This window comes from Globicephala melas, chromosome 11 (assembly GCF_963455315.2).
Source record: "Globicephala melas chromosome 11, mGloMel1.2, whole genome shotgun sequence".
NCBI classification, from domain to species: domain Eukaryota; kingdom Metazoa; phylum Chordata; class Mammalia; order Artiodactyla; family Delphinidae; genus Globicephala; species Globicephala melas.
Genome location: NC_083324.2, coordinates 40,650,654 through 40,672,597, shown reverse-complemented (window position 1 = coordinate 40,672,597; position 21,944 = coordinate 40,650,654). Strand labels below are relative to the sequence as shown.

At 37.4% G+C, this 21,944-nt stretch overlaps 1 protein-coding gene across 2 annotated transcripts in view; it reads right to left on the bottom strand.

The window, feature by feature from the left end:
• Positions 1-21,944, bottom strand: part of SETD2 (SET domain containing 2, histone lysine methyltransferase) — an 84,932-nt gene that overhangs the window by 46,486 nt on the left and 16,502 nt on the right. Inside the window, exons 6-11 of one of the 2 annotated variants that reach the window (XM_030845350.2) lie at positions 21,708-21,785; positions 19,688-19,785; positions 17,509-17,635; positions 9,153-9,287; positions 8,285-8,404; positions 6,197-6,859 (exon numbers count right to left, since the gene is read on the bottom strand). In XM_030845350.2, the coding sequence (XP_030701210.2) occupies positions 6,197-6,859; positions 8,285-8,404; positions 9,153-9,287; positions 17,509-17,635; positions 19,688-19,785; positions 21,708-21,785 (1,221 nt within the window). The remainder of the gene's footprint in view (positions 1-6,196; positions 6,860-8,284; positions 8,405-9,152; positions 9,288-17,508; positions 17,636-19,687; positions 19,786-21,707; positions 21,786-21,944) is intronic. The other variant, XM_030845353.2, reaches the window with a different exon arrangement.

Here is a 21,944-nt window from a genome sequence, read left to right as displayed (position 1 = left end):
AGAACCAGATTATGCCATGGTATGCAAGCCTTGTTAAGAGAAATGGATTTAACTAAACAATGTAATGAGGAACCATTTAAAAGTTTTAAATAGGACTTTGACATGAACAGATGTATATTTCCAAAAAGATCACTCTGGATACTGAATGTAGCACACACTGTAGGGGTCACAGAGTAGTCATTCACTATTATTAAGTGGTAACTTATTACAACCATTACTAAAAAGATACCATGATGAAAGTAACTCTTACTACCAACGATTAAGGAATGGTCTCTGCCCTTGAAGATCTCAAGGCCTGTGAGGTCCTGTGAGGAGAAACAAGCATCTAAGCAAGTAATTTTAATAACCTGTTAAGACTGCTACCACTGTATAGAAATACAGAAAAAGGAATGATGGATTAGAAAATCACCATTTGTTAACAATCATAGTTGTACAAGATTCAGGCAAATTCACTGGATGGCTGAATTTCACAAAAAAGAGTATTTATTATCTCCAAAGGTGCTCCTATATTATACTCTTTAATTATAAAGGGGAAAATAGTAACTTTACATTGGAGAAACCTGGCAGACACCAACTTAACCAAGTGACTGAAGTTGACAATGCCAGTAATGGGATAAACGAACATTCCAAACAGAACTTCAGACAAACCCAAATTGAGGAATATTCTAAAAAATTTAAAAATATTCAAAAATGTGACGTTTATAAAAGCCAAAGACTGAGGAACTAACTATTCCAGATTAAAGGATACTAAAGAGATACAACTCAATTTAACGCTTGATCTCAGGTTAGATTCTGGATCAGAAATTTTCTTTTTTCTATAGAGGACATTATGGGCACAACTGGCAAAATCTGAATGAGGTCTGTTTAACAGATTAATAGTATTGTGTCACTGTAATTTGCTGATTTTGATAAGTACACTGAAGTCATAAAGAAGAATGTCCTTGTTTTTAGGAAATACACACTAAAAATATCTAGGCGCAGTGGGCATGATATCTGTGACTTATTCTTTAAAAGTTAAAAAGAAATTAAGAGAAAATGTTAAGGTAAATTTGGTAAAATGTTAACACTGGGGAATCTGGATGAAGGGTTTAGAGGAATTTTTACTGTTTTTAACATACATCTGTCACTGGATGTGTATTACGTGAAGAATACATAAGAACAGTATTCTTGCAGGTTTCCTGTTAAGTCTGAAATTACATCAAAATCAAAAGTTAAGAACATTAAGAAGGAAAATTTATATATTTTCATTATGGTTATATATAAAACTAGATTATACCAACTTATCTGTACTCTACAAGTCTCTTAAGTTTCCGACTAACTTGATCATGGTCCTGAGGGAAGAATGACATTCCTTACAGGTGTCTTCTAGCCCAGTAATTCTATAATGTATATACTCTCCCACTTCTCAGATAGTCCAATATCCAAATCACTTAAAGTAACTTTTCCTAAACAGAGTCAAGACTTCTTTTTTTTTTAAAAGTAACTTCGTGGGGTATGGAAACATGGTCATCATGTCTCTAGGGAAACAGAATTAAGAGCTCATCCAGGGCTTCCCTGGTGGCGCAGTGGTTGGGAGTCCGCCTGCCGATGCGGGGGACACGGGTTCGTGCCCCGGTCCGGGAGGATCCCACCTGCTGCGGAGCGGCTAGGCCCGTGAGCCATGGCCGCTGAGCCTGCGCGTCCGGAGCCTGTGCTCCGCAACGGGAGAGGCCACAACAGTGAGAGGCCCGCGTACCGCAAAAAACAAAACAAAACAAAAAAGAGCTCACCCAAAAGAATAAAGTGTCAAAATGACTTCATTCAAAATCAGAATGTTTAGAGCAGCCAGATTCTGTACTTTATCATTTAGATTAGGTGTTGGCAAACTTTTTCTGTAAAGGACAAAGCAATAAATATTTTAGGCTTTGTTGGCCATCCAGTCTGATGCAACTACTCAACTCTACCAGTGCAGTGCAAAAGCAGCCACAGACGTATGTAAATGAACGAACTTGGCTGGGCTCCCCCCAAAACTTCATTTATGAAAAAAGGCAGCAGGGCAGATTAGGTCACCCCATAATTTAGATGAAAGTATTATCTGATAATAAAGAAACCAGGCTACTAGTAAGTTTTAGACCATGTTTGCCTTTTATCAAATGAGATTCTTATTACAAAAATTCAATGTAGTGGTACCTAAAATAGTGCTCTTTGGGGGCAATTCTGTATTTTAAACAAAAGGGTGAGTAATACTGATCCTTTTGGATACAGAATAATGTCTACTAAGGATTTTGAAATTTATTACAGAAATTCAGGGCACATCATTTCATGTTGAAATGTTGCATAGCAGATTTCACATATTAGTTAGGAACCGAAATTCCAAGCAGTGACTCAAAACTTGTTTTATTTTTTTTTGACCATGCAGCTTTTGGGATCTTAGTGCCCGACCAGGGATTGAACCCAGGTCCCCAGCAGTGGAAGCATGGAGTCCTAACCACTGGACCGCCAGGGAGTTTCCCCAGACGCAAAACTTTTCAGTTGGGTAACTCTCTGAATTATTTAAAACTTCTGTAGAGTTCAATGCTTAACTTTCTAGGAAAATAATATGTTTAATTAAAGATAATGTCTTGAGATAAAGATGAAAAAGATAATAAGGATGGTTCTTAAGAAAAGTCCAACTTATCACATGTACAAAATGTCCCTAAATCATCTAACCCAGATGTAACTATAACTACTCAGACTTCACTATAAGGAGACACACATCCTGTAACCTAAGTGTTTATAAGAGAGGCTCTGGAATCACTAGCCATCACAATCTCTCAGCTGTTTAACTGCAACTGAAACTGCCAAATTCATGGGAACCTTACCTCTTCTTCTCATGATCCAAATGAAGATTTTCCAGTCAAGTTTATAATTAATCATCACTTATAACCAGCTGTTTTGCCCTGTGAAGTGTTGGGTATATTTTCAGCATGAGGGGTGATGTACAGTAATTCCTTTTACAAACAGAAATATATGCACATGTCCCTGCTGAAAATGTAGCCCAGTTAATTTGCATGTGAAAATGAATACATGCTCATGTGTAGCAATGTGCTAAGTGATGTTTCTTGTCGAGGTCTACTTTAGGAGTCAAAAATGTGTAAGCCTTGTGGAGCCAAGGCAGTGGTCCTGTGTATAGAGGTATAGAAAAAGTAGCTCACTTAATCCTTTCTCGCCAGGAGTCGGGATTTTCCCAGAACGACATCCATTGTCGGCAATGGACGCACCAAAATAACGCCGGTGCCAGTGAGTTAACCACCTCTGTCCTCTTTTCACCTATTATATTTTTCATGCATCATCCAACTTCCCAACCATCTTCCTGTTTTCTTCACAGAATGCACGCTAGGTTCTTGTTTTTCTTCAGCACGAAGTTGAAAATGGAGTTGAGAAAAGGAGACACATGGTCAGCTGGTGATGTTAACAAGCTCCTTGCTGCCCTGAGAAGCTAGATGGAAATGGTTCAAGTTACAAGGGGGATCATCATCAGATCTGGGAGGACAAAGAGTAATTCATGAAGCTTCATTCCCTTCCCTCCCACCCTCTTTCATTTACTGATGATCCCTATAGTCTGCCTTCACAGCAAAATCAAGATTAAGAAATCTGAAGCAACCTCTTTCAGTTCTTCACTCCATCCAGTATGTAGAAAGGACAAGTGGAACACCTGTCCAGCAATGTTACAGTGGCCCAGGAAGGTCAGGGAAGCTTGGAGTGGCTAACATAACCACAATCTTAGATCAATGCTTTTTAGTATAATCTTGAAATTAACATCAGCAACTAACACATGCTTGGCAACAGGTGCTTAATAAAAGTTGGTTGAATAACACATTTTCTTTTCTGCCAACATCTACTTGAACACACAGGTGGAAGTCAGACAGAAGTAGTTAACTCTTTCAATGCCGGGAATAGGATGGATATATAGTAATCACATCAAGTCAAGGTGTTTCTCTAAAACATGTTCAAATTATGGGTTCCCTAGCTGAAGTATATTTTTTAAGGACAACTATAACCGGTTTTGAAATTAGAACCACAGTGAATGTTAATTAGAATGATAGATGAATTAAGAACCCCAGCACCAATGCATAACAAAACATCACAGTTCAGGCAAGCAAAAACATTTCTCAGTAATGCAATTCTAGATGGGTAATGATTCCAGAGCAAACTATAAAGTTTGAGGAAGGAGGATTTTATTTAATAACTTCCTTGATGCTAAGAATTGGGATAAATCCAAAGTATGAACATTAAGAAGAATATATTTTAGGTACAAATAAAATTTTAAACCTCAAGTCAAGAGGATCATCAGTCTACATAGTACTGTGCAACCACTTCGATCTTTCAGATAGGAGTGAAGAGGACAAGCAAGGGAAGAAATAATTGTGTAGGACTCAAAAACATTTATGTCTGGAGTGTGAGTTTAAAGTACCAGTTATATCTAATTGAGTTAAGGATATTCCAGAGAATAATTTATATCATTACAATTATAATTAAAAAAACTACCATACAGAGAAACAAAAACATTTACTTATTCCAGATTTCAAGAAGAGACAGGTTTTTAAGAAATTAAGATGATTATATCTTTTTTTTTTAAATTACGTCAACCAGAGCCTTCTCAGGCAAAAGTGAACTACTAGGTCTACAACCCCCCTCTCTATAAAACTATGTCTGTAAGGCCTTTTCTACCTTCACCTGAGTGCCTGTCTCCATTTCCACCTTCCTTACTGAGCCAATCATAGTACAGGCTCTACTAGCAGTCTCCAAACACAAGAGGGACTTCGTCCAGGGACTCCTGTGCCCTCACAAAGCAGGCCTTAAATAAAGGTTCACACAAATGACTGTCCCAGCAGCTCTTTCAATTAATTGCAACTCCAGTTCCTGCATTCACATGTTGTGTCATAAACAGATTTACTCTGAATCTTTCCTTTTATATTTATAAAAAGGTCAGATTTCAAATAATAAGGCTGAGTTTATGCTGAACTGTAGGTGATCAAAGAGTAGCATGAGTAAGAGCTCAAATGGGTAAATGAGAGCTGAAACCACACCATACTTAAAGAAGGGTCTCAACACAGTAAATTACAAATGCAAAAATAAGCACAGTGCACAACCAACCAACTACACTCATTCTGCTCAGTATAAGGATAGTTCCCTATGGGTCAAATGGTAGGATATAATGGGTGAGCTTTGTAGTCATAATTGGGAACAGAGAAGACTCAGTCCATTTTGCTGCAAATCTGTATTCTTGGTTTATCTGGTTGCTTCACCTCTGGCGCAAGAAAGGAGGAACAGAAAAACAGAGGCTAGGTAGTAACCTGTTCCCACAGGGTCCTCAAGACCTGGATCCCAGGATCCCACTTACAATCAGAATTTGCCACATCTCTCCTAGGCTCATCCTGTTATTCACTTCTGTGTTTATCCAAGACCCAGACTGGGTTCTCTGCAAAGAAAACCCTGCACATCATGCTACATACTTTAACAAGTGATTATGCAAGTATTAGATGTAAGGTTTCCAGAACTCTATATTTTTCCTCTCGATAACATCTTCTGGCCAGAAAAATAGGCATTTAAAAGTAGGCCTATTTCAGAAACAATAATAAAACTGAGTATGAACTAGCTCCATATAATGTTGTTTTACTGGAACAGGTATTTATGTTCAATAGTTTGCTTTGGGTTTTTTTTTTGTCATGAGACATTCCACCAAGCTAACAAGCATGATTCTATAGCTTTATATGTTCAATCATTTTTGATGAGAGGTTGCAAAATTACCTTGGCTTCCAATTAATTTTATTTTTAATTAATTTCTAGTTAATCCAATAAATTAATTTCCAATTATTTTAAACATTCATTTTTTTCTTACATAGACTCAAATGTAGAATTCATATTTGTTACTAAAAGGATTTTTGTTTTTAATGTAAAGACCACCTGAATGAATTTACCACCTGAATTTACTGTTGTGATATACTTTTGTAAACAAGGAAAAGGGGGATGTTTGTATATTAGTTTGGCTGGTATCTCTGGCCAAGGTTTAAAAGACATTATTTATTTATAAAGACATTTATAATTAGCTGACAGAGAGATAGTATTCCATTTTTCAAAAATACATACAGCTAGAAAAGTAGGTAATTCGACTGAAGGTTTACAGAACTCTAAACCTGGGTAATTCAGGTTAAAATGAACAGAAATGTTTTCTTACCTTTAGGTCTTTCCAACTGTCCAGGAGCTTGGTGGCCAAATCACTTATATCTACTGTTTTATCTGGCTGTTCCTGGCTCCTCTCACTCTCCACATCAGATACACCCTCCTCTTCATCTTGGGATGGTGTTTCCTCAGCAATAGGTTCGTCTAGTTTTGTGCCATTGCTCTCTTTAGGCTCTATTTCAGTGTCAGCCTCTGGTTCAGATGTGGGTAGCTTAATGGCCTCCACAGCAATTTCACTATCAACTTTAGATTCAGGCAGCTGTTGTGTGAGTAGCTGTTGTGACTGTAACTCTTCCTCTTCTTCTATAGGGACGTTTTCTAACTGGTCAAGGTCCTCTTTGCCATCCTTGCCTTCTAGCTCACTGGTGGCATCAGAGATCGCACTGTCCATGCTATTTTCACTTATAATTTTAAGTCTGCGAAACATTAGCTTCTTGGGGGTGTCTGTATCAGCTTCTATGCTCAGCTTGGTGGAAGGATCAGGTGTGTTGAGCGGTGTGTGAGCACGTGATGTATTCTCGCTAGAATACCCATCTCCTTCACTCAGCTGAGGGACAGCAGTCTTGGTTTGAGACCAACGTTGAATAATAGGAAGTACTTTGCTTTCCTCCAACATATTTTTAGTAGGAATGGGTAAATGTTCCAAAGTCTTTATAATCTGATTAAACATAATTTAAAAAAAAACAAACATCACTTTGTACAGCTGACTTTTCAAGCCTCTCCATGGGACTCAGATCAATTCTGTAGAAACAGTGTTTTTTTTTTACTGTCTTATTAAATTAAGACCTAAATCTTGTAACCACAGATGGATTTAAATGTCATAATATTAGTTTCCTCTAGTATGGAAGGAAAAGTGTTTGATTTTTTATTTTTTTATTTTTTTGGCTGCACCACGAGGCATATGGGATCTTAGTTCCCCAACCAGGGATCAAATCCGTGCCCCCTGCAGTGGAAGCTCAGAGTCTCAACCACTGGACCGCCAGCTAAGTCCCAGAAAAGTGTTTTAATAAGCCTGACCAGCAAGAATAAAATGTGGAGCAGGTGACTGCTCACACATCAAATAAGACTAATTTAATTAATATTCTCTACCAGTAGTTCTCAAACCCAGGTAGATTTTTTAAAAATATAAACACTACTGGACCTCATCCTGGGTACGTTTTTCTAAAAAGTTTCCCAAGTGACTGTGATAAAGGCCTGGGAACTAAGCAACAATATATATTTAAATGTCTTGCATACAAACAAAAAATGCAGATATTACTTAACCTCCTTAGCCTTTGACAAACAGCTGTCTAGCAAAGAGAGACACTCTCTTCATTCTGAGATAACCACCCCCACCCCACACTCTGAAATCCAATAATTTCTTCCAAAGTACTCCCCCAGTGTAGTTCTACAGAAACTCCAAGGCTTCCCCAACTCCTGCTTATTGCTGAATCTCCTGGGAGAAGGATGGAGGCAAGACAATCACTCATTTGCCCACTCATGTTTTTGTTTTTAAAAGTATATTATTAAATGACCTGGGGATTATATTAGCACTTATGATTAAAAAGAACTACATTTAAACCAAGTTAGAAAATACTGTGTATTTCACGGGACGGTATAAATATAACAATTCCACTAACGACATTGTCAATGAACATCTATTTAGATCTTTTAAAACAATTTACTCCTCAAAATGTTCTTACTCTTGTCATCCAGAATTCAGCTCTTCATAATTTTTTAGAACCCCAGAATTTAAGTTCCATATGGTTTCCTATCTTTTTAAAATTATGGTTTTAGCAACACATTGGATCTTTCACTTAACTATGATACTAGTATATCTTGCTCTTGCAGTTCCCAACTATGTAGTACTAAGCTTTAAAAGATACCATAGGGAAAACCACTGGGCAAACTCACTTCCAGCAAGGTGTATGTAAAGTTACAGTTATAGGAATGATATTGGGATGATAAAATGATGTAATTATTTAATATGAGTGGTAAATATAGTGCTAAATTCATTATCACTGATATTATCACAATACCCTCAACCTAAATAATAAATACAGTAGTTTTAAGAAACAAGCAGGTCAGCTGAATGTGAACTGACCTCTTCCTGAAGCTTCTGGTTACTTTCCCGGCCATCACCTAGTTCTGCCATCCAGATCCACAACAAAGACAGCCCATGACGTTCCAGAAAGGACTTCAGGCAAGACTGTGAATGTGTGTTCTTCCATGGGGGAAGCGAAGCAGGATGCAGTGTATTGGGGGGTGGGAGGAGGGAGACACATAATACCACAGAGAGCGTTAAAGAGGGCCCACAGAGAGGACTAGAGTTCATTTATATTCACAAAGAAACCTAGAAATTCTATTTTGATTAATCTACTAGAACTGCGCAATTAACAAATGCTTTAAAGTGAGAGATTATAATCTTTTTTGATACTTAAAATGTCAACCTGGACTTTACTAAAGTTCAAATTTTGAAGGACTAAGAAAAAAATTATATTCACAATTTTTACTGAAAAAGCTATAACTATAAAAAAATTTTAAAATCTTTTATTATCCAACTTCTTGTGGAATATTTAATAAACTGGAGTAAATATGATTACTGTTAAAATTCCTTGCTTTGAGATCCTATGGTAAAAATGGCCTTGCCATGCTAATAATCAAGCGGCGGTGGGGAGAGACCCTCTATCAAGTGTCATGAATTGTTACACACACAAAAAAAATTCCACCATGTTCTTTGACTAGAGAGAAAACACACAATATCTACTAATAGATTAAATGATGCTGAACTCTTAAGACATTTTTAAGAGTACAAGTTGTCAAAGTCATATAGAACTCATATATCCATTTTAAAAATGAGTAACTCTTCTCATATCAGAATTATTCCTTTTCCCTTCATCATTCTGGATTGTAGTTTAAATGTCCCACCTCAAATTCAGAAATAAAAAATAAATTAATATCACAGTGTTCACCTGTATGAGCTTGAGACAGGTAAGTTTCTGTTCCAAAGTTTCAATTCTAACCATTAGCCGGGATAAGCTGAGCACCTGGTTTTTATCAGAGAGACCCTCACCATTCTCCATCAGGGCTTCTAGCTCTCCATCCACCTGCCACAGCAAGGAAAAATATCTGGTTATAGACAACAACAACAACAACAACAAAACCCCCACTAATCTAAGAATCAAACAATCTGAAAAGATGCTCGACCTCACCAGTAATAAGGAAAACTAAGACCACAGTAAGAAACCATATTACACTCACTATAAGAAGTCTGATAAAATCAAGTCTAGGCAAAGATGTGGGTCAAAACAAACATTTGTACACTGCTAATGAAAATATAAATTGGTATGATCAATTTGAAAAGCATTTCATTCAATCATCAAATATTTACCAAGCACTTATACATCTAGTATAGTTCTAGGTGCTGAAGACATTGCAATGAAGCAAAACAAAAAAATATGCCTTTATGGGAGGAAGAAAAATTATATTAGGTGAGAAGTATGTCAGGAAAAAAAAAGTATGTCAGAAAAAATAAAGCATTGAAATAAAGCTTGAAAAATAAATATTTGTATCCCCTATGCCTAGCCGCTGTACACCTAAGAATAAACCCTAGAGAAACTTCTGCACATGTGTACTCTAAGAATCAGAACAATGATCACTGAACAGCCATTCATAAGAGCAAAAAACTACCAACAATCCAAATGCCTGTGGCCAGGCTGGATAAACCGGCATGTTCACATAATGGCATATACCACAATGAAAGGAATCAAGTGCAGCCAAATGCAACAAAAATTATCAATCTTAGCAAACATAATGCTATGTAAAAAAATAGTTACAGAATATTGCATGCTGTATGAATCCGTTTCTCTGCACCTCAAAAACAAATTTTTTACAGATACATATCTGAAAAGTCTATTTTAAAATGGCAAAGGGGACTTCCCTGATGACACTGTGGTTAAGAATCCACGTGCCAATGCAGGGGACACAGGTTCGATCCCTGATCCGGGAAGATCCCACATGTCGCAGAGCAACTAAGCCCGTGGCCACAACTACTGAGCCTGCGCTCCAGAGCCCAAGAGCCACAACTACTGAGCCCACATGCCACAACTACTGAAGTCTGCACACCTAGAGCCCGTGCTCCGCAACAAGAGAAGCCACCACAATGAGAAGCCCGCATACCACAATGAAGATTAGACCCCGCTCACCGCAACTAGAGAAAGCCCGCGCGCAGCAACGAAGACCGAACGCAGCCATAAATAAATAAAAAAATAAATGATTTTTTGTTTGTTTGTTTTTAAAAAAGGGCAAGGGAGGTAAGACACAAAATTCAAAATGGTGGTATCCTCCAGGAGCTATAAGCAGCGAGAAGGAAGCAGAGAATGCTCACAAGCACATATAAAGTATAATTATAGGCTTTATAATTTAACATAAATTCTTTGTTCCAAAGATATTAAATAATAGAGAACAACAGCAACAAAAATCAAGGTTCCAAAGGTTGTTTTCTAGCTGTGTTGCAGCAGTTATAAAAGATATAAAGACACCCTCACAGGGCTTCCCTGGTGGCACAGTGGTTGAGAGTCCGCCTGCTGATGCAGGGGACACGGGTTCGTGCCCTGGTCCAGGAAGATACCACATGCCGCAGAGCGGCTGGGCCCGTGAGCCATGGCCGCTGAGACTGCTCGTCCAGAGCCTGTGCTCCGCAACGGGAGAGGCCACAACAGTGAGAGGCCCGCGTACCGCAAAAAAAAAAAAAAAAAGAAAAGACACCCTCACAGAACTTACTATCGGGGAGATAAAATTAACTCATATGAAAACGAACAATGATATAAATGTTAATGTTAAGAAACCTAAGAGGTCTAAGATGAAGGGAGTGCTTAAAATGAGAGTCACCAGAGGGCTTCCCTGGTGGCGCAGTGGCTGAGAGTCCGCCTGCCAATGCAGGGGACTCGGGTTCGTGTCCCGGTCCGGGAAGATCCCACATGCCGCGGAGCGGCTAGGCCCGTGAGCCATGGCTGCTGAGCCTGCGCGTCCAGAGCCTGTGCTCCGCAACAGGAGAGGCCACAACAGTGAGAGGGCCGCGTACCGCAAAAAAAAAAATGAGAGTCACCAGAAATGAATTCACCAAAGTGGGGTTAGAAATAGGTAAGATAAATACAAGAGGAGGGAGGAGGGAGGAAGCAGAAGGAAAAGTCTGAACAACCGGAAATGGAAAATTATGACAGTGCATACTATGCTCAGCCTGGCTGGAGTGGATAAGGTGCAGTGAGGAATTGAGAAAAATCTTATCAAAAAGAAGGCTGGGGCTTCCCTGGTGGCGCAGTGGTTGACAGTCCGCCTGCCGATGCAGGGGACACGGGTTCGTGCCCCGGTCCGGGAAGATCCCACATGCTGCGGGGCGGCTGGGCCCGTGAGCCATGGCCACTGAGCCTGCGCGTCTGCAGACTGTGCTCCGCAACGTAAGAGGCCCGCGTACAGCAAAAAAAAGAAGGCTGGTGTTAGAACATCTCAGATGTAATATAAAAGAATCTGGATTTGATGAGACTAAGTAAGAGAGCTCTATTACTGAATCCCAAAAAGGGAATAATATGATCAAAATGGAATTTGAGAATAATTAGTCTGACAATAACAGGATGAAATCTAGACAAGATAGAGATTGAAGGAGAAGAGATATAAACGACAGCATTAAATCAACTTGACATGAAATGATAAAAGTACAGAATGAGCTGATAATAAATTAGAGAAAAGCAAATATAAAAGAAAATATCTTGAAATTTTCTGTTACTTAACTGGCTAAGTGTCTCACTTAATATAATTTTAGGCAAGGCATTGAAACATTTCTATTTCATACTATACCCCAAAACTCTTTATTATGGTATATAGAACAAAAATAAATGAGAAAATATAAAATGCTGCCTGCAAGAAGTTGAAGATACATAAACTCATTTTTTCCTTCTAAAAAGTACATTTGAGGCTCATCCTCTTTCGTTTCCAGTATTATTTCTTAGGTTTTGAATAGATTAAATACATGAACAGAAAAGCCAATTTACAGTTAAATCTTAATGTAAGACAATTTCCTTAAAGATGTTTTTTTCCTTGCATAACCTAAATGTAAAAATTTCCTGTGTCCCAAATCCCAGAGGATTAGCATAGGAAAGACCAAGGGCTTTAAAATACTACTTTCCCTCTCAAATACAAGAATCTTGCTTTTGACAGTTTTGAGATGCAAATATTCACTAAGATTATATTTCCTTTTGGGGTTATTTCCTTTTCATAATTAGGCATGTAATCTGAAAAGTTAAAACTGAGTTGTTACTTTCATTCATCAATAAATTGAGTAGATATTACTGTATAAAAGGCACTACTGGGATATAAAAAAGTAGCATTCTTAAGGAAATAAACAGTAAAAATGTAGAAGTATAAATAACAAAATTTTGCAAACAAAATACAGAAGGTGAACAATCTTTGAACATTCCTACTATAATGATAAGCTTAATGGTTGTATTACATAAAAGTAAGCATGCCAATCCTAGTGGTGATATGATACATCTTCCATAATTTTGGGTACTCAAGTGAACAATCAATTGTGGAATTAATAACTTTTAGGACACCTACAGGGGAGGAAGCCAGGAGATGACTGACATTGATTGCTTTCATTAAATTTACTAAAAGTATTTATTTTTCATTTATGGGTCACCACCTTCCAAAAAGGATTTGTGATAAGTATAAGGAGGATTAGGATGTATTTTAATAAATTACTGATAAATGAAAATTTATATGTATATATACAATTCTGTAGCACTTAAAAATTCTGTTAATTACCTAATCAGTTCGAGAAAAATGTTTATTCTTTATTTTGGGGTATGAACTGTCTTTAATGGGTCTAAAGCACCATTGTTAATACATTCTGATAAATATAACATACGTATAGAAAAGTATATAAACAATTAGTAAATAAACAGGTTTAATAAATAAACAGTTGAGCAATATCCATGGCAACCAACACTCAGGTAAAAGGGAGGGTGGGGGGATGGGGAGGACACTGCCAGTGTTCCTGAGGTGCTCCATGTGCCCCTTCCTTGTTATAATACCTTCTCTTCTTAACTCTAGAGACAATGTCTCCTAACTTCTTAGGAAATAGTTCTGATTTTCAAAATAGGTTTACTACATGTATTATAAATTCCTAAACATTATAATTTTGTCTGTTTTTAATATTTATATAAATGAAATCACACTGGACAAAAAATCTTTGTGCCATGGTTCTTTTTCAATCAACTTTACATTTTAAGTCATCATTGTTGCACGCAACCATAAATTTCTTTATTTTCATGACTAGTTTTTCATCATATGATTACAATTTATTCATATGTTATTTATTCTAATGTTAATGGGTATTTGAGTTGTTTCTACTTTTTCTAATGTAAGCAATGCTGCTATGATTCCTGATGTGCATTTTAAATAAGTCTCTCTCAGGTTATAGACCTAGGAGTACAACTGCTGGCTCATATAGTATACATACATTCACCTTTAGTAAATAACACCAAAGTGTTTTCAAAAGTGATTGTATCCATTTACACCTCCACCACCAGTGTATGAGATCTATTGTTCCTGTGTATCATCTGACTTAATTTTTATCAATGTAGTCAGTATGCAAATAACATCTGACAGTAGTTTTAATTTGTACTCCTCTGATTACTAATGAGGTTGAACACCTTTCCACATGTTTACTGGCTATCTGGATTACTAAAGTGTCTATGGAAGTTGTTTATTTTTCTTTTGGGGCTATTTTTTTCTTATTGATTAGACAGAGCTCTTTATATATTTCAGATACCAGGATTTGTTTGTTATCTGCTGAAAGCAACTATTTCTTTTCTTATGTGGCTCTTCACCCTCTTTATTGTGTAAATTAGTTACTGTTAATTTGTTTCACAAACTCAAAAGAGATTAAGGTAAATTTCGGACTATTCCCTGTTTATAATTTACAATCTACAAATAACATCAGATAATAGTGTGGATTTATTATACCTCCATCAACTAAGTATTTAATTAAGTACCTAGTTTGTGACATATCCAAAGAAGACAATCACCTGTCCTGGAAGAGCTTACAGTTTTTAAGTGGATAAACTGTATGTACATAGCTTCAATCATAAGAGCAAGGAATAAGAAATGTTCACCAATCAAAGGTTAATATGGGAGGGCAGATGCAGACTACAGTGCCATTAAAATATTCTTGTTAATAGTTAAAATATGCAAAACTATATCTTAAACTGCTGCTATCTTTTCCTTTCCACGGCATCCCCTACCCAAAAGAATTCCAAAAACTAACACTTGGGAATTTCTTTCTTTCCTTTTTTTTTTTTTTGCTGTACCACGCAGTTTGTGGGATCTTAGTTCCCCGACCAGGGATGGAACCCAGGGTTATGGCAGTGAAAGCACCGAGTTCCCTGCCAGGGAACTCCTTAACACTTGGGAATTTCAAGAGGTGCTACTTTTGTGATTCTATTCAACTGTACCTGACCAGAACTCAGAATCTAAGCATCCAGCCACAATTTCAGTAGGAGACCAATCCAATTAAAACCAAAGTGGAGTTAAACTCTTCATTACAGTCAAGGGACAAATGACCCTTCTAGGAACCCAGATTCACTCTGGGTCATTCCTCTATCAGGGCAAAGTTTCATCCAAAACATCCCTGTTCCAGAACAGCTTCAAATTCACATCTGGAGGGCTTCACTGGTGGTGCAGTGCTTAAGAATCCGCCTGCTAATGCAGGGGAAACAGGTTCGAGCCCTGGTCCGGGAAGATCCCACATGCCGCGGAGCAACGAAGCCCATGAGCCACAACTACTAAGCCTGCGCTCTAGAGCCGGCGAGCCACAACTGCCGAAGCTCGCGCACCTAGAGCCCATACTCCGCAACAAGAGAAGCCACTGCAATGAGAAGCCCATGCACCGCAACAAAGAGTAGCCCCTGCTCACTGTAACTAAGGGAAAGCCTGTGTGCAGCAACGAAGACCCAAAGCAGCCAAAAATAAATAAATAAATAAATAAATTCACATCTGGAGCAACCCATGACTTCAGCCCACCAACTGACTAGATTCACTTTACATCTAATTTAGTCTACAATACCATAAAATACTGATATGGACACACTATTACCAGAATAAAAACAAGCAAGCAAAAACCAGGAATACCTACGTCTTGGTCCCTTGGGGTTGTTCTTGAATCTTACCAGGAAGGTAGAAAGCCATCTGATATTGTTATGATGGCAGTATAATACCACCCAGGAAACCATCACACTACAACAACGCTCCCCACCAATAATGCAGTTTTTAATGTAAGTTTTGAAAACAGAAAATAGCCAAAGGGAAGCTTTTATGGAGATTTTAGCTTAGGTCAACATGTTTAATGACTACTTTGTGGTTGCTCTGGTAAACTATCAATTATATGAAACAAGAGTTAAAAATAAAAGTAATCTTGATGAAGTTTAAAGAAAAATTTCCTGTAATAGTCAGGTCCAAAAGCTAATAGGCTATGACCCAGTGACCCCACTTCCATGGATATACCTTAAAGAAACATGTACAGAAGAGACATGTGCAAAGACATTAAGAGCAAAAGATTGGAAACACAAGTGTTCATCAGTAGGAATATATGTAAATAAACTGTTATATGATGAAAACCTTTACAGCAGTTAAAAATGTACATATATATATACATACACATATATCAACATGGAAGAGTAAAAAACAAATTGTGGGGGTTTCCCTGGTGGCGCAGTGGTTAAGAAAGAGCCTGTGCTCCGCAACAAGAGAAGCCACTGCAATGAGAAGCCCACGCACGGCAATGAAGAGTAGCCCCCGCTCACCGCAACTAAAGAAAGCCCACGTGCAGCAACGAAGACCCAACACAGTCAAAAAATAAATAAAAATTTTTTTAAAAACTGTAGAAATATATATATATATATATATATCATTTCTAAAACTCTACACAAAGGAACTCAATACAGTTAAAAGCAAAGAAAAGAGCTAGACTAGCTCTTTCCCGTCGCTTATTGGGCGACCTTGTAACCTCTGTGCTTTAGTGTTCTCATCTGTAAAAGAGGGAAAATCCTTGTACCTAACTTAAAGGGCTTATTGTGAGAATTAAATGAGTTAATGTGTCAGGCGCTTAGAAGAGTGCTTAGCACACAGTTACAATATATATGCTCTCTAAAAAATAGAACTGAAGCAACAATACTCTAAAGAGCATTTGTTCATCTTGGGTGGCAGAAGCATGGGTGTTTCTTGTAAACTTTCCCTTTTTGCATTTTTTAAATGACCCCCTTTTTTTTTTAATTTTTAAATGGCCCTTTCTAATGCTTCCTGCTATCTAAGTCTTCTTATAGAATTCAGATTCTCAATAACTAATTCTCTCCAATTAATTTGGGTTTACTGACATCACCTTTTAACTATTATATTTTTATCCCTTTCCTGACTTATGTGTTCTACCTGCTCAACTAAATAGTAAGACTGCTGTCATTTATAATTCTTAACATAAGTATGGGTTCCTGAAAAGCCTAGGAATGAGCTAACTGCAAAAGACTCACAGGTGGATTTGCTGGCTAACACCTCTGGCCCCCTGGCTCCTTCTGGCCCTCCACTAAGATTCATAGGTCTGCGGATAGGCCCCAAAATGTGCATTTTTACAATGGACCCTGCCAAGTGGTTCTGAGGTGGAGAAACACTGCTCTGACAAAGGGATCCTCAGAAAAAGGGCAGGGGGGATTTTTTAAAAACGACACAAAATTCTTGTCCCAGTTAAGAGCTCCTGTAGTAGCAAGATACCACTCACCTCCAGTTGTAACTCAGGTGAACTGGGGTAGAAAAAAGGCTATCAACCACTGTTCTAACGGATTAAATACAAAGACCATCTGAGACTATCCCTTTCTCACTCTTGGGTTGCCTGTTACCTCTCAAAACTCACCTTACTCTCCAAGGAGGATTTTGAGAGATTTTAAGAACACATGCAAACAAAAGACAAAACAATATTAAAAGATTAGGAATGTAGATCAGACTTATGTGAGTCAACAGATAAACATGTTACTTATACATAAGATTAGGAGTTTTACAGGCTCTCAAAAACTATTAACCTGTCTGTTTTCAAGATGCCTTCAATAGTTCTCAGTATCCACGTCTAACCTCCATGAAACAAAAATAGCAATCGTACTTTTCCATGATTATCTCATTTGACCCTGAATTTCTCTGGTTGTAGTTTGACTTTTCAAAGTTCAATCAGGAAAGCTACCTCCCTTCTTAAAATGCACATGGTGACAGTTGAAAGAAGAATGGAACACTTACCGAATCCTTCTTCCGAGATCGTTCTTTCTTCATTTTCCCTCCTGCTGCTCTGATGCTGACTCTGTTCTCTCCTCCCAGGTAACCCCGGCAATTAGCCGACCCACAGAAACATTTCTGTGCTTCTTTCCTGTTCGAGGAGCATAAGAAAGATGTCAATTATGTGAAAGTAAACCATAAAAAATGTTGATAGTATAGCAATTACATACAGGAGAAGAGTCAATCCAGCTTAAAGGAAAAAAAGTTTTTTTAAGAGACACCAACAAACCTGATACTAATAGAAATGCCTGAAAATTGCTCTTAAAAGTCATTCTTTATTAGCTAGACAAAACTAGCCAAGAAATTAATAAGTAATTTCTCCATTTATGAGAGCTTCTACTAATGTATGAAAATAAGAGATCTTATATACCTGTTGGGGCTAAGAACAAAATTGCTTAAATAGATCAACACCTATAACTTATATGTAAATATTTAACTGACACACAGAACAAAATGTATTATTATGAACAGATATAAAAAGCATAATTAGTAAAGGACACTTAGAAGGAAACACGTGGTTATTAAAAGTTATCATTACATAAGGATGAGACACTACTAATAAATATAGTAATAAGTAAATGTAACCATGGTGTCAAGGTAAAGTGGAAGAAAGAATACAGGCCTAAGTCTACAGCCCTCTGCCATTTATTTACTCTGCAACCAGAGCTACCCAAGGAAAACATGAAGGACTATTCCAAAAGTAAACTGATAGATTTAGTATATAACAGTAGCAATCAGAGGCACAAAAATATTTGATAAATACAGCAGGGAATCACAAACAGCACTTAATTTCCAGTTTCCTTTCTTTCAAAGAGGACAGTACAAATACAAGAGGAAAAAAAAAATAATGGAGCCCTACATGGAACCTGGTCAACCCCAGAATACTTGACCATTGCCTAGATCCACTAGTTTATGAGGTGTTGCAAAATGGTGATACCATTACTGCTTCATTTATTAGCTAAAATAACCTCTATAAAGAATTTCCTCTCACCAACTGCTTGGTTTAATCAAAAATTCACTTGGGAAAGGAAGGGTAAATGCTTGATTTTTTTCTTCTTTTAATTTTTGAACTAGTGGTTACTCATAGGGAGAGGGGAAGGGGCAAAAGAGGGATAGGGGATTAAGAGATATAACTATTATGCATAAAATAAATAAGCTACTAGGATGTACTGTACAATAGAGGGAATATAGCCAGTGTTTTGTAGTAACTATAGATGGAACATAACCTTTAAAAATTGTTATTCACTATGTTGTATACCTGTAACTTATGTAATATTGCACATCAACTATACTTCAATTAAAAAAAACCAAAAACTAGTTTTCAAGATCATGAATTGGTTCCTTTCAATTATGACTAATGCGCTTTTATTTTTAAAATGTCATTAAAACTCATGGATTTTATGTAGTGTGTTTCAAACCACTCGCCATTATTATTCTTAATGATGCTTAAGTGTTAATAAGAACCCTCCCACTTTTGGTAAGTGAGATTCTATTCAAGCTATCTCCGAAGTCCCTTTGACATGACCCTCCTTATCTTTTATAACTGGTTTTCTGATATGAGGAGATAATCCAGAGTCATCTTGTTTAATACCTGTCCCAAAGTTGACACCAGACATTTCTCCGAGGAACCCTGTTCCTTTTAGTGGGGTTTTATTAAAACCACAATATAAATGCTAGGGGTATTCAGTGCTATTGCATCAGTTACTGGTTTTGGTAGAACTAGGTAACAAATTATTTTTCAGAGTACAATATGGTATAGATGAGACATGATAAACTCATGAACTAATAACTGACAGATGAATTATGGCCACACAGGGATTCATTATATTGTTCTCTTTATACCATGTCAACACCCTGTTGACATTTCTGTAATAGAAAGTTTTAAAATTATATTAGAAACATAACTATATAAATAAGGCAGCATGAAGTTCAGAGGAGGAACATGTAGTTCCTGTACAATATCCCTTAATGGCCTGAAGTGTCATACAGAAGGAAAATACACAGAACTAAAAGAGAACACTATAGATAAGAACTGACAGTACATATAACTTCTTAGTAATTCACATCTAGGTTTTAGATTCCTATATCTGAACAGTCTATTTCTGCATCAGAAGCAGCAAAACAGAACGGAATCAATACTTACCCATATCTTTGGAACTGATAGTCAAATGTTAACTCTGAGCCTGAAGGAACCAGTTTGGTGGTAAAAAACCCAACTCTCAGTTGTCCATTCACAGTCCACTGAGATGTTGTTTTTAAAAGAAAAGAAATTAGTAACTGGTTAATCTATGTGTGTGTGGGTGTTTTTTAAAAAAAGATCATCATCACCTGCCTTAATTATGCATGTGCCTCTTTAGATAATAAAGGCTTTTCCAAATAGCTAACAGGAAAATTAAAAAACAAAATAAACTTAAGTATCACTCTTATTTAATGAGCTACCAGATGAATATCATCTATAATTTAACTCTAATAAAAGTAACTGCTGGGGCTTCCCTGGTGGCGCAGTGGTTGGGAGTCCGCCTGCCGATGCAGGGGACGCGGGTTCGTGCCCCGGTCCGGGAGGATACCACGTGCCGTGGAGCGGCTGGGCCCGTGAGCCATGGCCAATGAGCCTGCACGTCTGGAGCCTGTGCTCTGCAGCGGGAGAGGCCGCAGCAGTGAGGCCCGCGTACCGCAAAAAAAAAAAAAAAAAAAAAAAAAAAGTAACTGCTACTTTAACTTACCTTAATACACATTTTCACACAGTAAAGATTCACTTGTAGTAAAAATAGGCAAATATGGAATGCTTGGTGTCACTGAGTACCAGGCGAATTTGTACTACCTTATGTTAAAAGTAACTATAAGATAAGATGGGGCGTGGAAAAAGGAAAACAACAATGCCAGAAGTTTAATTTCATGAAACAGTGGTCATAATGCTGAGTGTAGAGAAAGGGAAGGGAAGCATCAGAGCAGATACATAAAACTCAAAAATTAAAATGGGGGTAAATACACAGGGATTGGACCTTGTAGTTCCAGAATATGTAAATTGACTGGAAAGCGCCTGTCCAGACCATTTGAACCTGCTACTGATGAAAAACCCAGACTTAAAGAGGTGAAGGGAAACAGTACAGTTGGAGTCTCACAGCTAGACATGTGGCCACCAGCTGCAGGCAAAAATAGAACCAGAACTTAATTAGGTTAAATAATTTCACACTGGGTTCTCCTATTCGTTGTATGTTTTGGCTCTTGGAAGAGCTGTATCTAAGATCTATAAGTACAGATATCAAAGGGCAAAAAATATCCAAGAGTCAAAACTATTCAATATGAGAGGAAATCACTGATATATTTTTCTAGGGCGTGGGTCCACAGCTTTCTTAACCTAAAAAAGAACCAATATTCTAATGTGCATATATATGTATCTATATGCTTTTTTTTTTAACTCTAAGCTTAAAACACAAATTAGAGGGTACCAAGATCATTACCTCGAAATATTACATCGAATTCGGTAAATGAATTTATCAAGTGTCAACTGTGTGCCAGGCACAGGGACATAAAGATAACCAAGACCCAAAGTCTGGCCTTGTTGAGGAGGAGCAGTATATCCACATGCATACCATATATCGTCTCTCTCATCTGTGGCCATTCAGCCCCTTATAAATGTTATTAAAACTACCAAATTTGGCACCTGGATAAGACTGATATAAAATCTGAATATAACAGTACACACTGGACTTCATCAAAATTAAAATTTAGTTTTTCATTTCGGCACCTTAAACAATATCTAAAATTTATGGGCAGAGATGTGACAATTAAATGCAACTGGAGTTCCTGGATTGGATCCTAGACTAGAAAAATGACATATGGCAAAACTTGAATAAGGTCTTTAGACTAGTTAGTAGTTAATAGTATTTCCTGGATTGGGTAATTATATTATGGTTATGTTCAATGTAGACATTTGCAGAAGTTAGTGAAGGATAATATATGGGAACTCTGTACTATTTCAACACTATTTATTATTTTATACATCTAAACTTATTTCAAAAAAAAGTTTAAGAGTAAGAAAAAAATCAGTACAATGATTAAAAAATAATATCCATGCGTACCTTTGGTATAGAATCTAAAATTAACAGTCAGAACAGCAGTCTTGAACAAATATCCCAAACTCTAAATCTACCTCAACTTACTTTTTGAGTCTCACAGTTTGGTTCACAGCTGTGATTCATGAACCGGGAGCAATTTCCTTTCTGAGTGGCATCTATTATCTAGGGAAAAGGATAATTTAACAGTTAAACATGAGACCTTAGGGGCTTTCCCTGGTGGCGCAGTGGTTGAGAGTCCGCCTGCCAATGCAGGGGACACGGGTTTGTGCCCCGGTCTGGGAAGATCCCACATGCCGTGGAGCGGCTGGGCCCGTGAGCCAT